Source organism: Ziziphus jujuba, chromosome 2 (genome assembly GCF_031755915.1).
Source record: "Ziziphus jujuba cultivar Dongzao chromosome 2, ASM3175591v1".
NCBI classification, from domain to species: domain Eukaryota; kingdom Viridiplantae; phylum Streptophyta; class Magnoliopsida; order Rosales; family Rhamnaceae; genus Ziziphus; species Ziziphus jujuba.
Genome location: NC_083380.1, coordinates 28,361,764 through 28,384,773, shown reverse-complemented (window position 1 = coordinate 28,384,773; position 23,010 = coordinate 28,361,764). Strand labels below are relative to the sequence as shown.

At 35.8% G+C, this 23,010-nt stretch overlaps 1 protein-coding gene across 2 annotated transcripts; it reads right to left on the bottom strand.

The window, feature by feature from the left end:
• Window positions 1-241: 241 nt before the first annotated feature.
• LOC107415640 (uncharacterized) lies at window positions 242-22,372 on the bottom strand. 2 transcript variants are annotated; one of them, XM_048472925.2, is made up of 26 exons: window positions 22,173-22,372; window positions 21,794-21,993; window positions 19,384-21,621; window positions 18,367-18,442; window positions 16,724-16,846; window positions 15,340-15,580; window positions 14,781-15,245; window positions 14,517-14,702; window positions 14,090-14,386; window positions 12,758-13,402; window positions 10,995-11,394; window positions 10,774-10,901; window positions 10,312-10,482; window positions 9,211-9,411; window positions 8,410-8,970; window positions 8,198-8,257; window positions 7,759-8,087; window positions 7,063-7,492; window positions 5,788-6,255; window positions 4,656-4,772; window positions 4,434-4,555; window positions 3,616-4,348; window positions 3,163-3,417; window positions 2,720-2,902; window positions 1,785-2,126; window positions 242-1,510 (listed from the first exon to the last, which is right to left on the bottom strand). In XM_048472925.2, the coding sequence occupies exons 2-26, from the start codon at window positions 21,969-21,971 to the stop codon at window positions 761-763; spliced, it is 9,699 nt and encodes a 3,232-aa protein (XP_048328882.2). In that variant the 5' UTR covers window positions 21,972-21,993; window positions 22,173-22,372; the 3' UTR covers window positions 242-760. The 2 variants fall into 2 exon arrangements, with proteins under 2 accessions (XP_048328882.2, XP_048328881.2); XM_048472924.2 differs by having other exon boundaries at window positions 21,794-21,987.
• Window positions 22,373-23,010: the final 638 nt, after the last annotated feature.

The following is a 23,010-nucleotide window of genomic DNA, read 5'->3' as shown; positions in this document are numbered from 1 at the left end:
GGACTCAATATTAGTGTTGTATGTCGTTTAATAGTCCTGCAATCTTATTATTCAAATCTGTGATGCAGGGTTGATTGTATTTAATTCTTTGTATTTTCAAAATTCTTTTGCATTGTAAATTTGCATACAAGATTACATATTGATTTTGTTAAATGGGCCTCGTGTTTTAAGAAAGACTAGTTTCTTCATAATCGTGTAATGCCATGGTCTTTAGATCTCTTAATAAAATAAAACAGAACCAGAAATGAAATCCCTGCACAAGAACTTTGTATTGAGGAAAAATATGGACATATTGTACATTTCTACAAAATTTAACACACCCTTTCGATATTTTGATTCAAAATTTAACACATCAATAAAAGAATAGGGGAAAAGAAAATTTAAAAAAAAAAAAAAAAAATGGGAGCAAATCACCACCTCAAAAACTTCTACTTGACCTAATTCGCATATCCTATTCAAACTTTTTTAACTTTCTGCTCCTGGCTTGTCCGATGAAGCTGCTGCAAAAGAATAAAATCTTTCAAATCAACTAATTTATAATGGTCCCAAAATTCACATATCCTGCTGCTATTCCTATTTCTTTTTCTTATTTCTTACTTTTCCTCCTTGTCACCCAAAATTTCTTCCCTTTAGGGAAGTAACAAATCTTGGTGCAACTTCTTTGTAAAAGAAAAAGCTACAAGCACCATAGTATATCATCACCATTGTTGTCATCATCATGATCATCAGAGACTCAGTTAAATGTCGGTGCAAGGAATATTCACATTAGCGGGAGGTATGCCCCACCATGTCCTCTCCTCAGCACAAGAGGTCCTGCATTTTCAGGTACCTTATCTAAGGCCTTTGAACATGCATCAATCACATCGGTAAACCCAGTTGCCAACACTGCAAGCTGCATTCGCAACCTTAAATCCCTAGTCCTCCTCAACAAGCATCTAAATGATCTTCCCAAGTATTTAGCCCATTCTGCAGGTAACCCTCCCCCAGTAAGCCAAACTGAGAATTGAGACTGGTCCCCTCTAGCTGCCACCTCAGCCCTATAAAATCTTGCTAGATCAGCAAGCATTGAAGACTGTAGAGGTAGCACAGCTACAAATTCAGCCACAAACTCTTCAAGTAGTTCTGGTTTGAGCATCTGATTCCAGAGTACCAAAGCCCACTCACTAGGCTGGTTAAGGCCATAGGCTTCAGCAACTATTAGGGCCTCTTGGAAACGGGACTGCTCAACTAGCGCTCTCCTGGCATTGGTTTCAGATTGGTAAAGCCACTGGAAATCAGGCATTCTAATTTGAAGTGACAAAAGCGAAGCTTGAGCACAGGCACTCCGTGTCTTATTGCCAGCATCAATGGAAGAGTGAACTTCAGCAGCTTCGATGAAATAGCGCATAGAGTCTAAGAGGTCTTCATTCTGGTCCTTATCATTGCGACTGAACCACTGGTCCAAAGACTGTCGAGCTCGGGACTCTAAAAGAGAAGCGGTTTCATGTTTCATGTCAAAGTGGTTGTAGACCTGTGGAGAAAAAAAAAAAATGTATAAAATGAGAAAACTGCATATTAAAGCAAATTTCTGTTTACAAAACTGCATGTTATGAAAAAACTTCCAAGAAATTCCACAATCAATTTATTAGAGAACCAGGACAAGATAGGTAAGCCTTTAAAAGACTTGGGAAGCTATTATGCTTCAATATCTTTAAACTGAATAAGCTTAAACAAAGCATGTTCTCCACATACATTTATTACAGAATTGTTTATAACAGCATATATATTGTAAGAGAAATACAAACCATTGCAAATGCATCAAGATCATTGGAATTGAAATGCTTGAGTGATGTGAGAACAGCCATCCGAAAGCCCCTGACAGCCTCAGCAGTACCAGCATTTGTATCTGCAGCTGCCGAGTATTTTTGAAGAAGAAGATCCAATTGACCATTTTCTATAAGAATTCCGAGAATGAAATTTAGGGCATGGAAATTTCCTACTCCAGTTATGAGGCGAGCCAAACATGGAAAATCTCCTTCAGAAACATAAGCTTCCACCCTAGTTGCAGCAAGGGCTACAAGAACATCAACTCCATCTAGGCAAGCAGATGATTTGTAGAAGTGGTGGGACAAAATAAGAAGCTCTACCTGGAAGCACCAAAATCCAAGAGGAAAAAAGTTTTAGCTCTTAAAAGAAAAATCAATAGTTGATCATAATTCAGCTTCTTATAACTTTTTTATTTTCTTCCATTGTATTAGATCAAATACTTTTGATTAATTGGCATTAAGAATCCAGTAACAGGACATGACTTGCAAAGAATAAATCAAAGTAGTTGAAATCGAGGTACGGAAGAATGCATAACAAACAATTTGGCCATAAAATGCATTAAAATAATAACACATATAACTCTATTTCAGTATCTAATTCCCAGCAAATTAAGGTTGGTGAATATATGTTTATATCATTTTGGTCTTGCTAGCTCATCACCTTTAATTAGAAGTAAAAGTTCAGCAAATGAGCTAGAAGACAAATGGGATGAATCCAATAAGGCCAATCCAGGTCAAAGCCTAGTTGAATGAGGGGCTCGGAATTTCTACCTAAGATATGCCTGAATCAACTCCTGTTTCTAGTGGAAATGGTCAAAAAAGGTGTTCCAATGTGCATGGTATTTGTCTTGGATAATCCTAAATACTTGGTTCACCAAATACAATCATAAAACCTATCACTATCATATTAATACCTCACAGGCATGTGGTATTTCTTGTCCAGTGATCACCATACGCATCAATGCATGGCCAATTTCTGGTTCAGAAGGGCAAAGCTCCGCCCACTTCAAGAAATCTGAAAACCTCCACAATAAGGGAGCAGGTCCTTCCTCCTTTTGAGAATCCATGTATCCCCCACGATGAGCAGCCAATAAGCCCTAGAGCAACAACAGTAAACCCAAAATCAGTATATTTAAATACAAGCAGCAAATTTGTTCTCTTAATGATACATATACTAATCCATTTTTCCACTGCAAGTTGCCGATCTAAATCATCCCATAAATTTAGGTTTAGATATAACATATGATTTGGGATGTGGGATTTAGGTTTTGATCCAATAAATGTGACCCCAAACCAATATTTGGCTCTCTCTGGACACAAGCCAAAAGCTTATTCAAAAAAGAAACAAAATAAAAACCTTTAGAAATGATTCAGCAAGAATTTGAGCAATATTAGCTGCCGGCATGGAATGAGTCTGCACAAGGAGATATGCCTCTTCAAATGATTCTTGTGCTTTAAGGGACAGCAGCTGTAGTAATTCAATTGGTTGCTTATCAAAGGCCTCTGAAAACGAAAGTCCCAGCACGTTTGCAGCTTTTACAACTGCTATTATTCTCTTACATAGCCCACGGCCACAACCTTCAGTAAATATGGTTGCTAAGCTCTCCAATACCTATATTTTCATATCAAAAGATGCTTCAATGTTAAGATCTCAAGCACATCCATCAAATAACACAGAAAATCAAAAAATAAAAATAAAAAGGAGGAGAAGTAGAATGATAAGTGTTTATGTTTCTATTTCAGAACCTAATAAGTACTCACAAAAAATGAAGATGAGAGAGAGAGAGAGAGAGAGAGATTGCTTGATAACCTGCATTGGTTCCATCTGATGCTGGTTAGTAAGTATACCATGTGACTGCATAACTGATCGCACATCCTCATCAAGTATTGATATGGATACTAGCCCACTTGGAGCTGAGATTGCTGCAAGCTTTAAAGCAGCATCTACAAGTACGAATTCTGAAGGTATTAGATGAGGGGATAGTTTATGTTGGAGTTGCTTGGCCGCTGTTATTTGGCCAAATTCCAATAAAGAAAGCACAGCCCTTTCCAGCTCTGCAGGTCCAACCCTTTCTTCCCACCTAGAAAAAGACGTTTCCATTCTTATGTTCTCATCCTGCAACTGCACATCATTTTTACTGTTGTGAGAACTAGAAACCTCGTCAGAATCAACAGTTTTATCTGCCGGGTCCAGTAGTGGACGTCTTAGTGACACATAGCCCTTTGCCCTTCTTTTAGCCTTTGTATTCCCACTTGCTGTTGTTGAATAGCTAGCATCAAATTGGTTCTTGTAATGCACTGGGTTAATTTCTCTTGCATCATGTTTCTCGACCGTTCTATTCCTGATTGCATTAATATGATTGTCCATCTTTGTGATTATACTCGCAGTTCGGTCAATGATATTGGAGCTATTTTTAGTAATTGAATCACGGATGGAATTGGTTAAACTGAATTCTCCTTCACTCTTCACCTGTGCCTCTGACTCTACTGCCAAGAGCCATACTTTAGTCTCAATTTCTCGCAGAAGATGCAACGGATAAACTCTGGTAAATAAAGCAAACAGGTCAAAAAAGATTATTTTTTGAACTATGAGGCCCAAGAACAAGAGTGATGGAGTAGATCACTTACGGGTTGGACAGGGTTATCATCCCACTTAACCATTGTAAAGAAAGCAGTAACAACTCATGAAGCTCCCTAGCTGGAAGATCTTTTTCTACAGCTTCTGCGTGTTTGAGGAAAAATAGACCAGCCTGGAGCATGATAGAAATTTATCTCAGCAAAACAATAGTACAGTAAAATTTTGGTCAGTCACATTTTTTATCGAAGACAATAGCCAATACAGTGGCACACCTGTAAAGCCGGGAAAGAATATCTGATGAACAGTGTCTGGCAATGGCCCCATAAAGCCACTCTCTCCTCTGGAACATCCCATAGGAACTCCTTCCATTCAGCTACCATAGATTCAACCTATAAAAGTGGAAAAGATATGATAAAAGACCACATCAATTTGATGTGGAACATCCAAACATTTCCAACTATAAGAGCATATGAATCTGCCTCCCATAAACTTTAAAATTTACAAGCATTTTAAGAGTCACCAAGGGCTAGGTTTAAAAGGTGCAAGAGGTCAGTTACCGGATGTATATGGAACTAAGGTGCTTAATAGGTATTGTCATCCTTTTGACGAAGGGAAACATTTCTTCTACACTCTTTGAATGTTTATGGTTGTATTTATGATATCCATTCTTAGCATTCAATGAGATTGCAAATGACTCAGGACGATAAGATCGTCCCACTTCATTCTAGTAATTTCGGGATCCACAGCCTTATTAGAATTTTTACTTCAATTTTGTAGATGAAATATGTGCATGGATTGTCGCACTTTTTCCACTTTTTAAATGAACCTTATTTGTCTATTACAACAATAATTGCTTTGAGCCTAAGATTGTCTTGCGGAGATTGTTGTATTAAGCCTTAAGATTATTTTGCACTGAAGCAAACTCTCAAACATAGATAATACATCAGTTGACATCTACATTATTGTGTCTTCCAGTCTAGATTTAAAGTAGCAGCAGTGTCCTACATCTTTATTTTTATATAAAACTAACACTACAATCTCCAGCTACATTGGAAATCCAGGAACCCACCATATTCTAGAGAATAGAAACAAAATCAGACAAACCCCAAGCACATCAAAAGTAACACTATACACAGAAGCAGAAGGTCAGAAAACGAGAAACCCTAATGTGCAAGCAGGTAGGTAAATGTTGCCTAGAAAATGCAAAACGAGGACTATAGGAAATTATCTATCACAAAACGTATTTCAGAAGTCTGAGAAATCCTAATCAAATCAATAATTAATTGAACAAAATACTATTAAACCAAATTATGACCTTCTCAAAAACATCTTGATAGGAGACCCTTGACTTAAACAGTTCCACAAGCCTAATAATCTAAGATTGAAGCACAATCTATATAATACCTGAGTTTCAGTAACACGATGCACTGCAGATTTCCAAGGTCCACCACTGGCTTCCAACTGCTTAGCCCAGTTTCGTGCTTGCTCCCAATGACTATTCTTCTCCAATGCTGTTAGAAGTGAGGCATCATCCAGGGTCTCATTTCCAAGGTGTAAAACATCATCTTTACGCAATGAAGGCTCAGCTAAATTAATTTTCCAATAAAGTCGTCTGTAATATGTGGCCGCTGATCCTCCATCCCCAAAGTCAGTTGCCGCGAGAAGTTGTAGCAAACATCTCTTTTCATAAGGAGATGGGCAAGTCGAAAGCATAGCATCGGCAGCTTTAATAGCTGTGTCACTTATCCATGTTGTCCCAATCTGACCTTCTCTTCCTATATTAGCTTGTAAATGGATTGGTTCTTCTTTGATTCGGGCAGAAAAGGAGCCCAAGTGTGCTGATGCTTCAGAGAGACGCATTTGTGAAAATGCCTGAAGGATATATGTATAATAAGAAAATATTAGACCTTAGACAGAATTTAATCCAAGCTCTTGAAGGTCAAAAAAGTATCAAATGATGCCAAAAGTATACTGCTTGGCCAAATTAAATCCATGTTTGATCCATAGTAACCGTTAATTACAAAATAAGGTTATTCATGTATTCTTATCAAGTATAACCGATATATGCCAGGGAAAAATAGCATGAGAAAGGAGGAAAAGGACAGAGGCCAGAGAAACAGCAAATATTCAATAATCAGGTCCCTACCCCTTTGGGTTACAGTTAAAAACTAACTGAATTAACAACCCCAAATCTATACGCGAACTAAACCAAGAACTATTAACAGAAAATAAACCATAAGAAAAAGTAAAATTAATTAAAACTCTAAAACCTTAGATATTCATAAAGCAAAAGAAAACATATGAAATAATCTTCCGAGGCGCTAAGTGACTAAACCAAAAGACAAAAACTTTGTTTAAAAAAAAAAAAAAGAAAAAAAAAGAAGAAAATATGATTATTGCAATAGTATGCACACTCATGCTCATACAGTTGTACTAGCCACCCCATTCAACACACACATATCTGAATTGTCCAGACCAAATAGCATCAAGAGAAATACAAACTGTACCCTTGCCCCATAGGTATCAAGATGCATGCCTCATCTGACGGATGTCTCGAGAAAAAAACAAAGGATTCACATTTCAGAGACACAGTCAAGACCCAAATAAAGAAAGGAATTCTACACTATCTAAAAACTCATAAAGATGAAGGTAGGATAAAATCTTAAGTTGGTCACAAACCTGAAGAGCACGTATGAAAGATAAAAGAGAGCAAGAAGGAAGGAACATCTCAAATGCCCTCAGCAAAGGCAGGAACAAACGTTGTTCACAAAGCACAGCAACCATCTTGGACAGTGAGACAGGCCCGTCATCCGAGTCACTATGAAGTTTATTATGTTCACCAATGTCTACTCTTCTTTCATCCTCAACCACGATTTCCTGAGCAATTACATTTTCAACCACATGACCAGTTGACTTATCAGAAACCGTGGCAGGAGATACATCCCGCCCCCCGGGCTCCAAAAGACGCCGACGTTTTGGATTCCTTCGGTTGTAATGAAATGTTAGGGCTCTACTACCTGCTGGCAGAGAATTGCTAGCTTCAACAGCTGCTCCAACATTATCTGCAATCTGGCTAGCAATATCATTCACCTTAATAGATGAAGTTTCCCTGTAGACAAGATAATCTCAATAAAAACCTGTCATGTTAAAAAAAAAAAATGCATTCACAAAGAAAAGACAAATGTGCTATAGAGAAGCAGTAGACAGTGAGTACAATAATGATGCAGAAAAGTATGCAACTAGGGGAACCAAAAAAAAAAAAAAAAAGCAAAAACAAATATGAACATAAATAGAAATTTAAGATATTGGACATGAAATATCATCTAAATATTCAATTTAAGAAACATCATTCATAAATATAATATCAGGGGTAACCTTGCTGCAGTTATTTCCAGCCACACTGTCAAGCAGGACAGTGGAGACACATCTGGAAAGCATGATGCAATCATTGCCAAAATTGACCAGGACAAGTCCTTGGCTTTCATCAAAAGGGCTGCTCCAGGACTTTTCTGCTTCTCACACTCTGCTAAAATTGTAAAGAGTTCAACTGGGATACAAATGTCTTCATCTAAAAAGGAAATTTCAGTACTTTTCTCTGTAGTATCTGGATATGGAGAAGAGCTAGCTTTTTTCCTCGACTGCATGCCTTTCAAAACTGTTAATATATGAATTCTAAGATGTGGATCGCTAAATTCCTTTGATGCCTGAAAAATTGAACCACAAAGGAATAAAATACACTGCAATCTCACTGTATGATTCCATGTTACTCCAAACAAAAATGTGAAATAAGGGACAATGTTGAAACACGACTTACAACTTGGATTACTGTGTCAAAAGGATATCCTCCAACCTGAGCTTCGGACAAATATCCAACCTTAAAGGAGAGACAATAAAATCATGAGTTAATTTAAATTGACGTAGGTTCATTGTCAACTAGTCCCAACTCAGAAATATTACCGAATATAAATAGACAAGCACACACAACATACACCCCCACCCAGACACACATGCATGATGAAGACATACCCAATCATTGTCTCTTGCCAATACAGCAAGGTATTTTGTGCTCAAAGGAAGTTGATGCATCTGACAAAAAACTGTAACTAGATTCCAGTGCTGGCTTGCAGCTTTTTGTTGAGATCTTAACTCAATTCCATCTCCATTTCCACTCAAAAGCCAAGCCCCACATGTCTTTCCATCCACCATGGTTGGGAGGCTCACCTTTTCTAAATTCTGTAATACAAGCATGAGAGCTCGAGAAGACTTTCTACCATTACGCAAACTCAGGATCTCCTTTTGTTTAGCAATGCTTGCAACATCCTGGTGTAGATATTCATCTGCCAGAGCTTGTGCTAGAGATTCTGTTATATCACCTTCACGTGAAACTGCATGAAAGGCAGAACTCTTTGGTGAAAGTTGTCTTGTACTCTCATTGTTTTCAGTGGTTTTGTAATAAGCAGATATCCGTCTCAAGGCAGCGATGTCCACACGGAGCATGCTTGCAGATAAACCACAAAGCTCTAGGAGAAAAGCGCATGACGCAACCAATACTGAATCCTCAAAATGCATAATAGCAAGTGGGACAACCTAAAATCCAAGAGCCACAAGATAATTTCTAGAAAAATCAAACAATAATGGAAGAACAAGCATTGACATCACACATACGCACATATATAAGAGCTTTTATATAATTTAAATGTATAATAGAAATAATGACATAGATTTAGTCATATTTCTGTAATTAAAAATTATATAAAAATAAATAAATAATGAAAAACCTAAACCATGGCAAATATAGCTCAAAGTGAAAACACGATCAGTCCTTACAGATGAAAGAAGAGACTCTTCACTTTCTGTTATAGGTGCAAGAAGTGTTAGCACATCTGATTGCACATTCTTTTGTCCATGTTCTGCTGCACGAGACTTCCCTTCTGATTTCAATTTCTGAACTCTAACAGTAAGAAGACGCTTAAAAGCACATAGAGCTCGTCCACGATGCAACTGATGCTCAAGCCCAAGCCCAGTTTCCTGAAATCAACAAAAACTGCTAGGGTCAGAACATTAAAATCAAATATAAGTCTTCATGATCAGATTAGAGGCTATTTGAGTTTTCTATATTAATAATGCTGCTAAATACATGAATGAAGTAAAGGAATGACCATAAAACTTTTGTGTGTGGACTTGATATGCATAATTGGATTCATTTCCTAACAACTTATTGGATTCATAATAACTTAATAAGGTATCTAAGTGATATTATCTATAACTACTCTCGTGATCTTCATTTCTGTTAATTAATTGTCCCGTACATGTAAAGGCCTCTCTCTTTCCCGTTATTTGTATGGGCGTACACGTGAGCTGGATAGTGACATATAACATCTGTTGTACTGGTTTAGTATACGTAATGATCCACTTCCAAAAATTAATAATTCTACAAATGTGGTAACTAGACAAGAGGTTATGTCCCTTTAGGACATCTATAAAATTGGAAGTGATGAAAGAAATGCGAACATCATAACTCCACTCACTTCAGATTCTTAGGCCCACATTAAGCAGGTTATCACATATAATAACTTTAGGTCATTAAGACCTGACATAGTTACTTGCCATAAACAAGATATAAGGATGTGTAAAAACAATTAGTTCTCAAGTCTTGAGCACAGTAATTGAGAGCTAGAATTAGTACAAAAAGCAGTGGAAATAATAACAATAATAATAATAATAATAACCGTAGATGTCTTTAATTTCAAGCATGGCCGTATTAGATTTATTTTTATTTATATTTAGAAAAATATATATTACTATACATGACATATGATATTAAATATGGTGTAGTGGGATAACTGCAACATATTAGCAGTAGTGCTGTTGGAAACAGGAATTGGTAAATAGCATCAATGTTACCACATATCAAGAAAGAATCATCACCTCAAGTGCAGGATCATAGAGTTCCTCTTCAATGTGCTTTTGGATGGTTGCTTCCCAAGACATAGCACCAATTTCAGCATGTTCATCAACATTTATAGAAAAATCAATCTCTCTGTGCAGCAAAGTTTCTCCAATTGGCATCCCAGGTATTGATTGCCATCCAAGAGGACCCTAATAGTATTATGAAAAGTACAAGACATGGATAATTATCCACGTTAAAGTATGCAAACTTCATTGTTAGGCATCAAGAGAAGAATCGGTTAATACGTAATTTCATAAGATAAATGGTTTTTTTTTTTTCTTTTTCTTTTTTTTTTTTTTTGACATAGCATAAGATAAATGGTTTTATATAGATATATTTGACAAACAAGAGATATTTACAAAATATATATATGCAAACAAAACTAATTACACCTAGCATATTACTTGTTGAATTCAGTGACATCAAAGAACAAAAGATACCTGGACATAAAGTTGAATCAATCTCCGTACAGACTTAGGAAACCAGCAAGGCAGCATTTGCAGAAGTGAAGTATCACGTCCAGTGGAGAAGAAGACATGGTCACGCCAATTTAAATATTCCAATAAAGCTGAATTGCATTGCAAATATTAAGAAGATTATTATGACTACAGATGCTATAGAGCTAAAATACATATTAAAAGGGTTAAGGCTGAAAGCTAACCATTCTTTTTTTTAGGGCCATAATAACTATATGTTGTATCTTGTCCAAAACATGCAGATACCAATGTGCGCCATAATGTAGGGAATCGCTGCAAGGTAGGCTTAAGGTTCTCCAGTGTGCACTGGGCTGAGGAGCTACTATGCCTCTTTACACTACCACTACTCAGACAATTTTGAATAGGAGCAGGGGCATACATTAGGGTTGCCAAAGCTGCCAGTTCTCCACCTCCTTCCGCAATGTCATCCACAGTACGAATTATTTCATCCATCTCATGAACATTGAGATTCGCAGTTGGAACTAAGTTTTGTGATGTTATTGAGCGAGCATTTGAAAATGATGCATCATACTCAGAACCCTTAACCCTAGATAAGAGCAACCATTTTGCCCATTCACAATCTCCCTGTGCAGATTGCATAAAGCAATTGACCTTTGTAAGTACATAAGACATTGTAATTACAAATTGATGCACACAACATGATACTTTGAAAATTGGTAACAGTGCCAGCCTGACAGCCAAAGCATCATACGAGAGGAAGAAGAACAAATTTATACACTTCGTATAGAAATATACTCTTGCATCACAACCCAGACAAGTATTTGATGGACATCAAAACTCAAGCATGTAGGATTTTATATTCCATATTAGGATGTTGAGAAATGCCAGATATGCTTTCCTCTTTTGACAAGGACATATAAAATAGTTAAAGGGGAAAGAAAGGGTTTAGGTTTGGATGATATTATTCTCCACACAATGACAAATAAATGGCAAGCTAATCATCCAATATCAATTGCTCATATTTGAATGGCGTGTAAATTATTTTCAACAGCAATGTCAGGGAAACTGTAAACATAACTGAATTCCAGAGAAACATAAGGTACAAAAATATCCAAGTCGAAAAGAATATACACTTTTTCAAAACTATAGTTAACAAATACAACTAACAATTTGGGAGGAAGAAGTGATTCTGGAGTTTATGTTCAAGGAGAAAGAGTAGAGCCTCTGAAGGACTGAGAAGCTTTTAATGAATACTAGAGGACACGGTTTAATTTAATTACCTTTTTAAATTTCTTTTCAAAACATTCTTGTCTTTGGCATAAACTAAATTAGCCACTTAAAAGAGGGGGGAAAAGGTGGGTTGGGGGTGGGAGAAAGGTGCAACTTCCCTGCAACATAACTACATAGGCTTGGACGGCAGCAACTTTTAATTCCATTTGCACATGAAACAACATCATAATGTAAAGCAATTAAAAAAATCAACCAAGATACAATCATAAGCAGCATCACTTTACAAAACGAGAGACTGAATGGAAGCAAATGCCCTGCTCCATCAAGACAAGTTAAACGGATCAAGCTAAGGTGATTTAGTAGACAGTATAAGTCTCCTATGTCCTATGAGAAGAACTGACCCAGGCAAGGCTGCAAACCCAAGCTTTCCTAGGCAACATAATAACTCTTTAACATACATACATGGTACGGTATGCTTCAGATTCGAGTGTAACATAACACTGAAATAGAAGTCTCCTGTAATGTTTCAGCAGAAAAGAGAGGGAGGAAAGTTGGTTTTTAACTGCTTTTCACAGTACGGTGCAGCTGCTAAGTAACCAGTTTCAAAAGAAAACCAGCAATGAAAAACAATCAAGTCAAACTAGAAGCACCAACAAATATAGCAGTCAACAAACTAGATTGATGGAGAACTATGCTTGCAAATAAACAGTATAAAATAAACATTTAAGTAACATTTGCAAGATAATTAAGAACTTACTGCAGCATCCTGCAATGAATATAGTGAATCATTATGTACTACCAACTCGTGGTGCTCAAGGTAAAGGTCCAAAAGGTATGGCAAGTTACAATTCACACAATGGTGCAAAAGTAATTTGCGCAGAGACTGTATCGAATCCGAGTTAAATGTCACACCACCATCTAAGGATTTTAGATCTGAAATACTCTCAACTAGATCAACGTCCGAAGGAATCTTATATTTGCCAGTAATTAGGCCTGAACGGGCCAGAAGTGGTACTATCTCTGCTGTGCCTTCCCAATACTCCTTCAAAAAAATAAGCCTCCTAGCAAGCTTCTCCTCCACTAGTACCTTTAACCACGTGGAGCTCATAATGATTGCTGCAAACCTCAAAACTTTGACATCTCGAACTTCCATACAGACGACATCCAATTCTTCAAGAGAGCATAAGTAATTGCTATAACTAGAAGATTCCCTTTCACATCCAACTGAAGCAGGGTGTAGACCATCCAAACTGACTTGGAGGCTTCCATCAACTAAAATAGCATCAGGAATCAGGTCCAGGAGTTTAGAGACTTCTGCCCAGTCATTACGGCATATGTAATATTCAAGTTGAGATTCCCATAACACATGAACACCCATGAAGGAAGATTGATCCAAAACTATCTGTGCATGAAAAGATTCACGAGCCAACAGTGATTTAATGAATGGGTTCAGAATGGAAAAGTTATTGATAGTCAGGCTATATCTCAATACTGATTAAACTTAAAACCAAAAAACTTTTTGATAACAAACAACGTTCCATTGATAGGATTTCAACACAAAAGGCAAAGGAGAGATAAGAAATCCTCAGAAAACAAAAAAATAAATAAATAAACTGAAACAGTTAACAGTAAACTTTAGAAAACTTAATTGAGAGAATTGGCCTTATGCTGCCTTGTAATTAATCTGTTCAACATCAGAAAAATTACATGGACCACTCGTAACTACTGTGTAATTTAACTTAGCATAATACCAATGTCTACAGAAAAAAAAGAACAACACACTTAATATGATATCAAGCTTAATGTCTATCCAGCAAACAAGAAATATCATTAGCACCATGTTTCTGCATAGATGAATTGGTTATCCAGAAATTTGACATAGTTAGTTAAAATTAAGAGAAGACAACTTAGCAGAAAATAAGAACAATGTCTATGAGCTATAAACATGAAACATGCCCCAGCATGCAATTGTAACATCATTTTCCTCAAATATTAGATTCAGCACAAAATAGCACAAATGTTATAGAGACAAACCTAGAATATTGCAGACTGGCAATACAAGTTAAAGAAAGTATGAAAAGTGACTTACACGATCAATGGTTCTCTGATCCCAGTCACTAGACCAGATAGCAGCTGCAGCCCAGTATCCAGACTGAGGATTACCTTCATCAGCCAAAGGAACCAAAGGATTTTCATCTACATTTGCCCATGAACCTAAAACAACTCCATCAACTTCATTGCACTCAATGGTAAAATTGTTGATAACATGTGAATGCAGTAGTCGCAAATAATTTCTTCTTGGTGGATTTGAACTAGCTGGAACCCTCATGTATTCTTTCTGCCGTCCGATAAATGTTTTCCAGAAACTACTGCTCGGATAGAGCCTCTTTGAACAAAATTAAAGAAACATAAAAGCCAATTCTCAGCTCTTGTGAAAGTAACATTACTCTACTTGAATGACACTACATTTAATTGTAAGAAAACAAATGACATATAGCTTTATAGAGTTTACAAACCTCAATGAGTGATATCGTATCTAATATCTTCAACTCATACGGTACCAGGTAACCATATCTTTTCATCTCCTCGGTGAGTTGCGCTCGAAGAGATCTCCTTACTGTGCCAAACAATAACTGTTTGAGGCTGGTTTCAACATCCTCACCAAGCCTTTGCAATGTTGCCACAGCAAGCCCAGTTTCACCCTGTAGTTCATCTAAAATTACTGCTGAAAGATAAATAACAGTCTTTGTGAAGATAACAAGTAACTACTAGCAAGTTACCTTCAAAAATAGGTCATATGCAATAGCTCTTCCAATGTCACGAACTTCCATGAAAGTATCATGAGGCTCTTTATCAGAAACCAATCCCCTTGAACGATGAAGATGCAGTTGAAGGACTGCTAAAGGGAGACGTCCAGACAGCAAAGCATCATTGACCACTGTTTTAAGGTCCAAATTATCTATCTTCCAGCGTACAAACATCTCTTTGGGATTTTCCAAGAGTCCCCCACGAGGCACAAAAGCAGATACTTCACTCAAATCCTCTGGGTCAAAGTGGGATTTGGGTTCCACAGGGGTTAAAACAAGATTCTCAGCATAATTAGCACTGCCAGCAGATGCAGGAAAAGAAATCTCATGCTGGTCTGGTGTCTCCAAAGATGAGGTGTCCACTGAAACAATTGAAAGTTCAGGTTCATCCTGTGATAAATCTGCATCCACCAACCTTGATGCCTCTCCACCATCCACCTGTAATAATTGAAGGTATTACTTACCTTAACATATGTAACAAAAATGTAACAATGAGCGCAGAAAGCATGGAAGAATCACACTACAATCATACCGATCCTTGGCCTGGCCTCTTAAACTTAGAACTTAGTCGAGATTGCAGATTCCGAATAATTTCCAAAAAATGAGCCATCTCTTGAAGCCTTTGTGAATTTTGCACTTCAGTTTGTACTTTATCTGGTAAAACTGATGGAAGAGAAAGTAGTTGCCTCCCTCCTTGTGGATAACCATTATACTGCAGCAACCCATATTTACGAATCATTTTGGTCGCAAAGCGAGCAGCCAACACAAGAAGCCTAGATACAAAATTAGGTAAAGGAAGTTTCAAACACAAAGTTATGAACATATTTATACAAATGACAGATTTAATGTAATATTCCAACCATCCTTTTTTATCGAAAAACAACAACATTAAACATATGTTGTTTCATATATGTAACAAGAAAAACTTGACTCCAAGGTGGCTAACAAATCCATGGTAACCATAATCGATGCCAAAAATTATAAATTCATGTCATCAATATGTATAGCACTGTGTGAACCATTTTGTGAAAAAAGTGTATCGTATATCTAAAATATTGCATATCTTAAGGTACACTTTTTAACTAATACCAAAGTTATATATATTTGTTTATGTGCGAATGTTATATAGTTATGAGTGTTTATGGTGTTTCTTAAAAATTTTGAAACATAAATAAAAGCATCAGCAGGGTAAATCATAAAAATTATAAGCAAATCAATATTAAAGTTCTAAAGACCTCCTGGACAATCAAACTTCAAATTTCACCCATCATAAACATCATTAGCAAATTATCATCCTCAGATACCAAGAAAACAGATTTCAATCACATCCTTGTATGCCAAGAAAATTCTTTATATTAATTTCATTTTTCATTTTTCTACATACCAACTATGAGATGTCAATATAGTTCTTCACTTCTTCTACAAAATTAAAACTATAATAATAATAATAATAATAATAATAGATGCAGTCACTCAAGTTGTTACCATAAAAATAAAATGTTCAGTTGAATGATAACTACATCATAAAAATTAGATAACTCACCAAATGTAGGAAAAATGTGATCTCCCTAGGAACACAAAAATCCATATATACCATGACTAACAAAATTCATATTACTAGATATAAGCAAAGGCGCATTGGGGTAGCCAAAAAGAAACATGGAGAAGAGAGAGAGAGAGAGAGAGAGAGAGAAAGAGAGAGAGGGAAGCAAACACAAATCAATAAAACCTGCGCAAACTTAGTGAAGTGGAACCTAAAATTGGAATGAATAATTTATAGTTGGTCCAAAGTCTTCTAATTGTACACTTAATCAATGTCTTTTAAGATGTTAGTGTAAAAAAATGCAAGAAAATGGTATATAAAATCATCATTAGCAATAAAACATGGGAATGAATTAAAATTTGTAAGGTTTTACCTTGAAGCAGCAGAAACATCGTTCTCACTGCCAACTTTAAATAGCATAAGATAAACAGCAGCAAAGAGCATTCTCAAGATACCTTCTTCTGCCAAATTGACACCTACAAGCATTTCCAAAGATCTGTTCGTCCATCAAAAGGAAAGTGCAATCAACAGTTGGTATTTCTCATAAACACAATTTCTTAGGAACTAAAACCTCAACTATATAGCTTATATGTGTATATGTATTTTTTTAAAGAGAAACATAAATATCGTTTATTGTAAAGATAGTGCAAGGTTTCAAGAAGATGATGAATCCACTAAACCTTAAGATTAAGTTACCACTAAACAAAAAGAAAACCACACAAGATCTTTCCAGCTCAATCCAAATGATAAAGAAGGGCTGTCTTTAAACACCTTAGGAATATTAGAACTGCTTGGACAGATGCTGTTTTATTTTATTTGGTCAAAGAGAAATGTTAAGACTTCTTTCTATAAGAAATGTAACCATATACCATCAAAAAAGAAAAATAAATCCACTAAATCTTAAGATTAAGTTACCAACTAAACGAAAAGAAAACTACATAACACTTTTCGGACTCAATTCAAATTATAAGGGCAGTCTTTAAAGTCCTTAGGAGTATTAGAACTGCATGGAGAGATGCAGTATTTATTTTATTTGGTCAAAAGACGTTAGACTTCTTTTTATAAGAAACGTAACTGTTATACTATCATAAGGTAGGAGCTCTCTATGTCAGATATTACAGATTATTAGTTTTTTGAGGTGGCTCTATGGTGACTAGACATTCACTAGGTTCTCCCAAATTTTTTCACAAGTTCATTTAATTTATAAATCAATTTTGTGCTACTTCATAATGCTTATTGTGGCCCATAAGTCTTTTCATATATTTATTTGCAAAAAAAGAAAAGGTCCATCTAGATTTTTCCCTGCACACTAGAAGTTTGAGCGACAATAAGCTTTCTATTTCTTTCACTTTTTTAAGAAAGGAATTTATTTAAAAATAAAAATATAAAAAAGAAGTTACAAGGCAGAAAAAGTGGACTAACCATCCATCATTATACCCAGCACAAAAAGGACAGCAAAAACATGCTTAACGATGCATTGTTGAACCTCTTTCCCAGTAGCATAAATTTGAAAATTATACCCTCTAGAAATAAAACATTTAATGGAAGCCACTAAGCTAGGAGCAAATTACTCAGTTAATAATCAATGCTATCCTCGAATATCATAATGGATTATACACTCAGAGATGATAACTGAAGAATCAAGAGAGAGAGAGAGAGAGAAAGAGAGAGAAAACACCTGTTTTCTTAATTGAAGTAACTTCAGAATTAGATTAACAAATCTCACATTGTTCACAATATCACAATTTTCTTTTAACAACGGTATAAGAAGAATACAATAAAAATTATATAAAATAGTTATTCCAAAAATCTCATTTGAAAATAAACTAATTACATTGTGCATGTGTTCTTATGTCCCTAGCTTGAGATATAAGTGCCTTGCCAAGTTTTCTTCAGCATTTGTGAATGCATCACATATAAAGATACACTCCAATGTTGAAATAAGCAAGAACAAAATTAGGTATCATTGTTTTAATGAGGTAGCAGTAATATAATAGAAAAGTATATAGCTCTTACAGCTCTATTTCATCAAATTTCAGATAGTGCAAAGCCAACTGCAACCTACGGATCCGAGAGATTTTCAAGTTCCACCCTGTAAGGCAGTGATTGACATATCAAGAAACGTCTTTAGAAGTACCTTATAATGCAACTCCTCCAATGAATTCCTACAGCATTTAAATCTCAAAATCACAACAATCAATTGAAAAGTGTCCATGACCTCTATTCTTTCACGAAGCAACAAATTTTATTCAAGAGGGAAAATTATCACTTATTATATCAAGAAATGTACACTAGTTTTCCAATCTAATATACCAAGCACAAAAAAGACATCAAATACATACCAAACAAAATAGAAAGTTCCCTTAAATTATATATAAAAATAAACACTAACGCACTGTGATATTCTTTTATTCTTCAGTAAACACACCCAAAATTGAAAAACAAAGTAAAGACAATATTTTTAAAATTTAGAGAATCGACATGTTCATATTATATCACGTTATCAAATAAAATGTCATGATCCAGCCTGCTCAACAGAATAAGAAACATTTGCCACTGGAACTAAAGGCATCAAACAACCAAAATAGCCACCAATATGTTTAGATGTATTTCTCAAGTACATGTCCGTGAATCATTACCACTTAGTACCTGTTATTCCAAACTTTAGCATCAAAGAGAATTACCATCTTCTTCTGTTTCTAGCATCATAGATGAGGCATCCCCTTTATTAACCACAACTGGAACTTCTAAATATACTAGTAATCTAACAGGACCAAAAATCAAAGCATAATGTCTCAAAAAAAAGTCCATTCCTGTTGTCCTGATTATTTAAGATGCATTTCCAACACAGAAGCTCTTTAAGTGAAAAAATTAAATAATGATCCAACAAAACAACCAAAAGACTCTTAAGATTAAGGAAACTATCTCTTCAAATAAGTACCATGAAGAAAATATTACCAAAAATAAAAGTACCATGAAGAAAATAGTATCTAATAGCATGCTAGAAACCATACACCTCCAGTTATTACTTACCATTTTCCCGACACAGGTGGTCTGCTTCTTCAGTACTTCCATACAGAAGAACTCTGTCCAAAACCTCAATATTCCATGGCAACCATGGTTGTTTGAAATCTTTCAATTCCAAGTTGTCTTTTAGTTGATATCCAGTGCCTGAATGGTTACTTGAATGCCGATATCCAATTGACTCAACAGGAAAGAAATTTGAAGATACTGAAACAGAGGGAAGAACCACCGAAAGACCACCTTCTGTCACCAAATAAAAACAACCCTGGAAAGTGCAACCAATTGCATCTCCAATGAAAACATCCCTCCCCTGGAGGTAAAACATCTCACACCCACTATTCAAGCAGCTATCATCACAGACTGCTAACTCTGCACGAAGATTAAAATGGACAATTTGAGAACCCTTCTGATCCTTCATGTTGTGCTTCCTACGGAGCCGAGTAATTCCAAATGGAGAAAAGCAAATAGAATCATCCCCACTGAATTTATACATGGGAAGAAATATTTTGCGCAAAAGGTGAGACTTTACATCAGCACTGTGAAACATCTGATTTATCTCTGAACTAGCAGAAAAACCACTTAAAAATGAGTATTGCTTCCCTTTTCCACGAATGTTTCCCTCTTGAAATTTCTGAAGTGGATTACTTCCACTATCATTCAAGTAAGGAAAATGCCCTTTACTCATGGATGACGTGCTATAATTGAAATAACCATCATAATTGAAATAACCATCAAAACCAGGATACATTCTTTGGCAACCAATGTCAGAACCACCAACCTCCCAACCAACCAGCATCCCAAGTCCAAGTCGCTTATAATGCGGAAGCAGCTCATTGGTATGACATTCTTCCACCAAATAGTCACCAGCACATATCACATATATTGCACCATATTCATCAACCACAGCTAAGAGGGAAGTATGCAAAGCACTCATCAATCTACTAAAAATTCTTCTACCACAACAATTGCCAAATTGAGAAGTTGAACTATCCTGGACCTCATCAACTTGTATACTTTTTCTGTCAGCAAATACAGACAATTTGCTTTTCTCCAGAAAATAAGACTGACGCTTGAGGCCAAAATTCTGTAGAACATCTAACTGTCCAACAAACTCACCTGACGTTGCAGAATAAAAAACAATTAAGCCTGAGGCATTAAGACAAACAAGAAGATTTTCAGAAAAACAAAAGTCCGTCCACTCAACCAGTGGGCCAACATTTAGATTTTCCTCAAGCTTAATTGAGCAAACCCACTGAATTCCCCAATTGTCTAACCTAGCAACAAGGACTACATTTTTGTACATGCTCCTTTCACTTCCATCACTGTTACTGCTAGATACTGGATCCACCAACGTCAAAACAAATCCAATACAGTAATGCGAATTGCTGGAAAAAACTCTGGAGCATTTGTATAAACTGTTCATCGCAACACCAAAAACAGTAGACAAAATCTTAGGGCAAAAATTCGAACCAGAAGAAGGTAACTCTGAATTGGTAGATGGATCATCGTCTGAATCATGTATAGCTTCCTGAAAAGGCTCCTTATTTGACAAAGAGTTGCACTGAGATAGGAAGTCTCTAAAAGGTGAATTACTATTAAAAATGCTAAAGGAAACAACCTTTGCAGAGCAAGGATATGATGACTTCTGAGGAAATCTGGTCCATACTTTACCACCAGTTTCGATATCTTCAACTTCTGTGAAGAAAGTTTGCATCCATCTCTTGGAATCAATACCTCTTGATAAATCATCCTTCCCACTCGCATTCACAACATTGTTTCGGATCTCACTATTTCCGTTAACCACTTTTACATCCTCTACGTTTCTACGTGTTTCACTACATGACTCCTCATCTCGAACTAATGTAGCACAAGGCCCCCACTCCACCCACCTTCCTTGCCCAAACTCATTCTTCTCCGATTCAATTCCACTTCTTGCATTGTTTATATTGGGTTTACAAAATGCATGTACCGTTACACCATGGTTGCCAGATACAAACAAAAATTCTCTAAACAAAGCATCCTGATGCAGATTGTAAGTATCACCACAAACACCCCAAGCTAGAGATTCTACATCACCAACATAGGGATAACTTTTACATCCGGATGTTTCATTTTTAAAAAAGAAACTGTTATCAAAATCATCCACTACCGACCCAGAAGACCCAGAAGAGCATGGTAGATCATCCATTCTTGAATCTTCTAACCCATTTGGCAAAACCAAAGCTTGTGAGCTGGAAGCTCCTGAACCTAAACAAATGAACACTTTCCATCACTCTCCCCTCCATTTTAACTCGCTCTAGATAATTCATATACATATACATATACATATATACACATATTCAAGAATAAATAAATAAATATAGAATACAACAGAGAAAGAAGCAAGAAAGGAAAATTAAAAAAAAAAAAAAAAACTCACCAGCTGTGATAAGAGGAAGCAACAATGCTTCACGGCGAGTTGAAAGCAGCAAAAGAAGCTCCCTTGTAGGGGAAATGAAAGCTTCACGAAACTCGGAAAGGTTGAGTTGGGGATGAGAAGGACCCCATCGCTGCAACTGTAGTATTGCAGGTCCTTCACCGCGCAAAGGCAAATCCATTGATCCTTTTTCCCTCCTTTACCTCAAAGTAATTCTCAGAATTATAAATTAAAAGAATTCAATGACTAAACAGAAAAACTTGAAATCCAAACAAGAATTAGGGCACACAAAATGAAAATCAGCAAAACAAAAAAAAAAAAAAGGAAAAACAGAAAAAGAGAGAGTTTGATCAGAATTCAGAAGTTGTACTCGTATTTTTACCTGTTTATGTTTACATGGATGGACTCGCCATTCACGCCAACTGTACCCGACTGTGAAACGGGTACGGGTACGGGTATGGAATAGCCGTCGGATATGGTTGAAGGGTAATCTTGGGACTTAGCTTCTGTGTGTCAGTCTCTGAAAAAAATGGCAGGATTTCCTAAAAATGTTTGTTTTGGGGGAAAAAATATCAAATTGGAAAATGGAAAAAAAAATAATAATAAAAAAATTTTAAAAAAAATTTAATTGAAATTTGAGGTGCGAATTAAAAATAAATGAATTATTATTTGTTATAATGGGCCTTGAATACGACTCTTTGTATCATAATGGGCTTTAAAATTTCATTTTTTCTATTATGGGCTTTAAAATTTCCAGTAGTTGATTTTTTATTTTTTTTGGGGGAAAATTACAATTGGTAATCTTATAAATTAAAACAAAAAAACAAAAAAAAATTCATTCTTTATGATTTTATAATTCTTGCTCTTCGACTTTCAGAATTTAATAAATAAATTCGTAAATAATGACTTAAAAATAATATTTTTCGTTTTGTGGTATGCTTTTTTGGCTTCCCTTATGGACCCATATAAATCTCTAAATTGGTAAATTTCAAAATAGTCAGTTTTTGCTTCTTCTTCTTTTCCTTTTTTTGTTTTTTGTAAAAATGCATCTTTGATTTGCAAATCTAACATTCTTTTTTTTAATACTCTTTTTTTAAATTACATTTTTTAACATTTTTCTTGTTTAAATAAAAAAAAAATTTATGATTTCTTATCACTGTTTTAAGTAACAATTGTAATTTTTTTGTTTTATCAAAGTTTTTTTTCTTTTTTCTCTGATA

Coding starts and splice junctions, on each gene's coding strand:
- LOC107415640 (XM_048472925.2), bottom strand. CDS start 21,971: ATGGATTTGCCTTTGCGCGGTGAAGGACCTGCAATACTACAGTTGCAG. Junction 2,127..2,719: donor AAATACCACATGCCTGTGAG/GTATTAATATGA, acceptor TGGTGCTTCCAG/GTAGAGCTTCTTATTTTGTC. Junction 1,511..1,784: donor ATCTTGATGCATTTGCAATG/GTTTGTATTTCT, acceptor TTTTCTCCACAG/GTCTACAACCACTTTGACAT.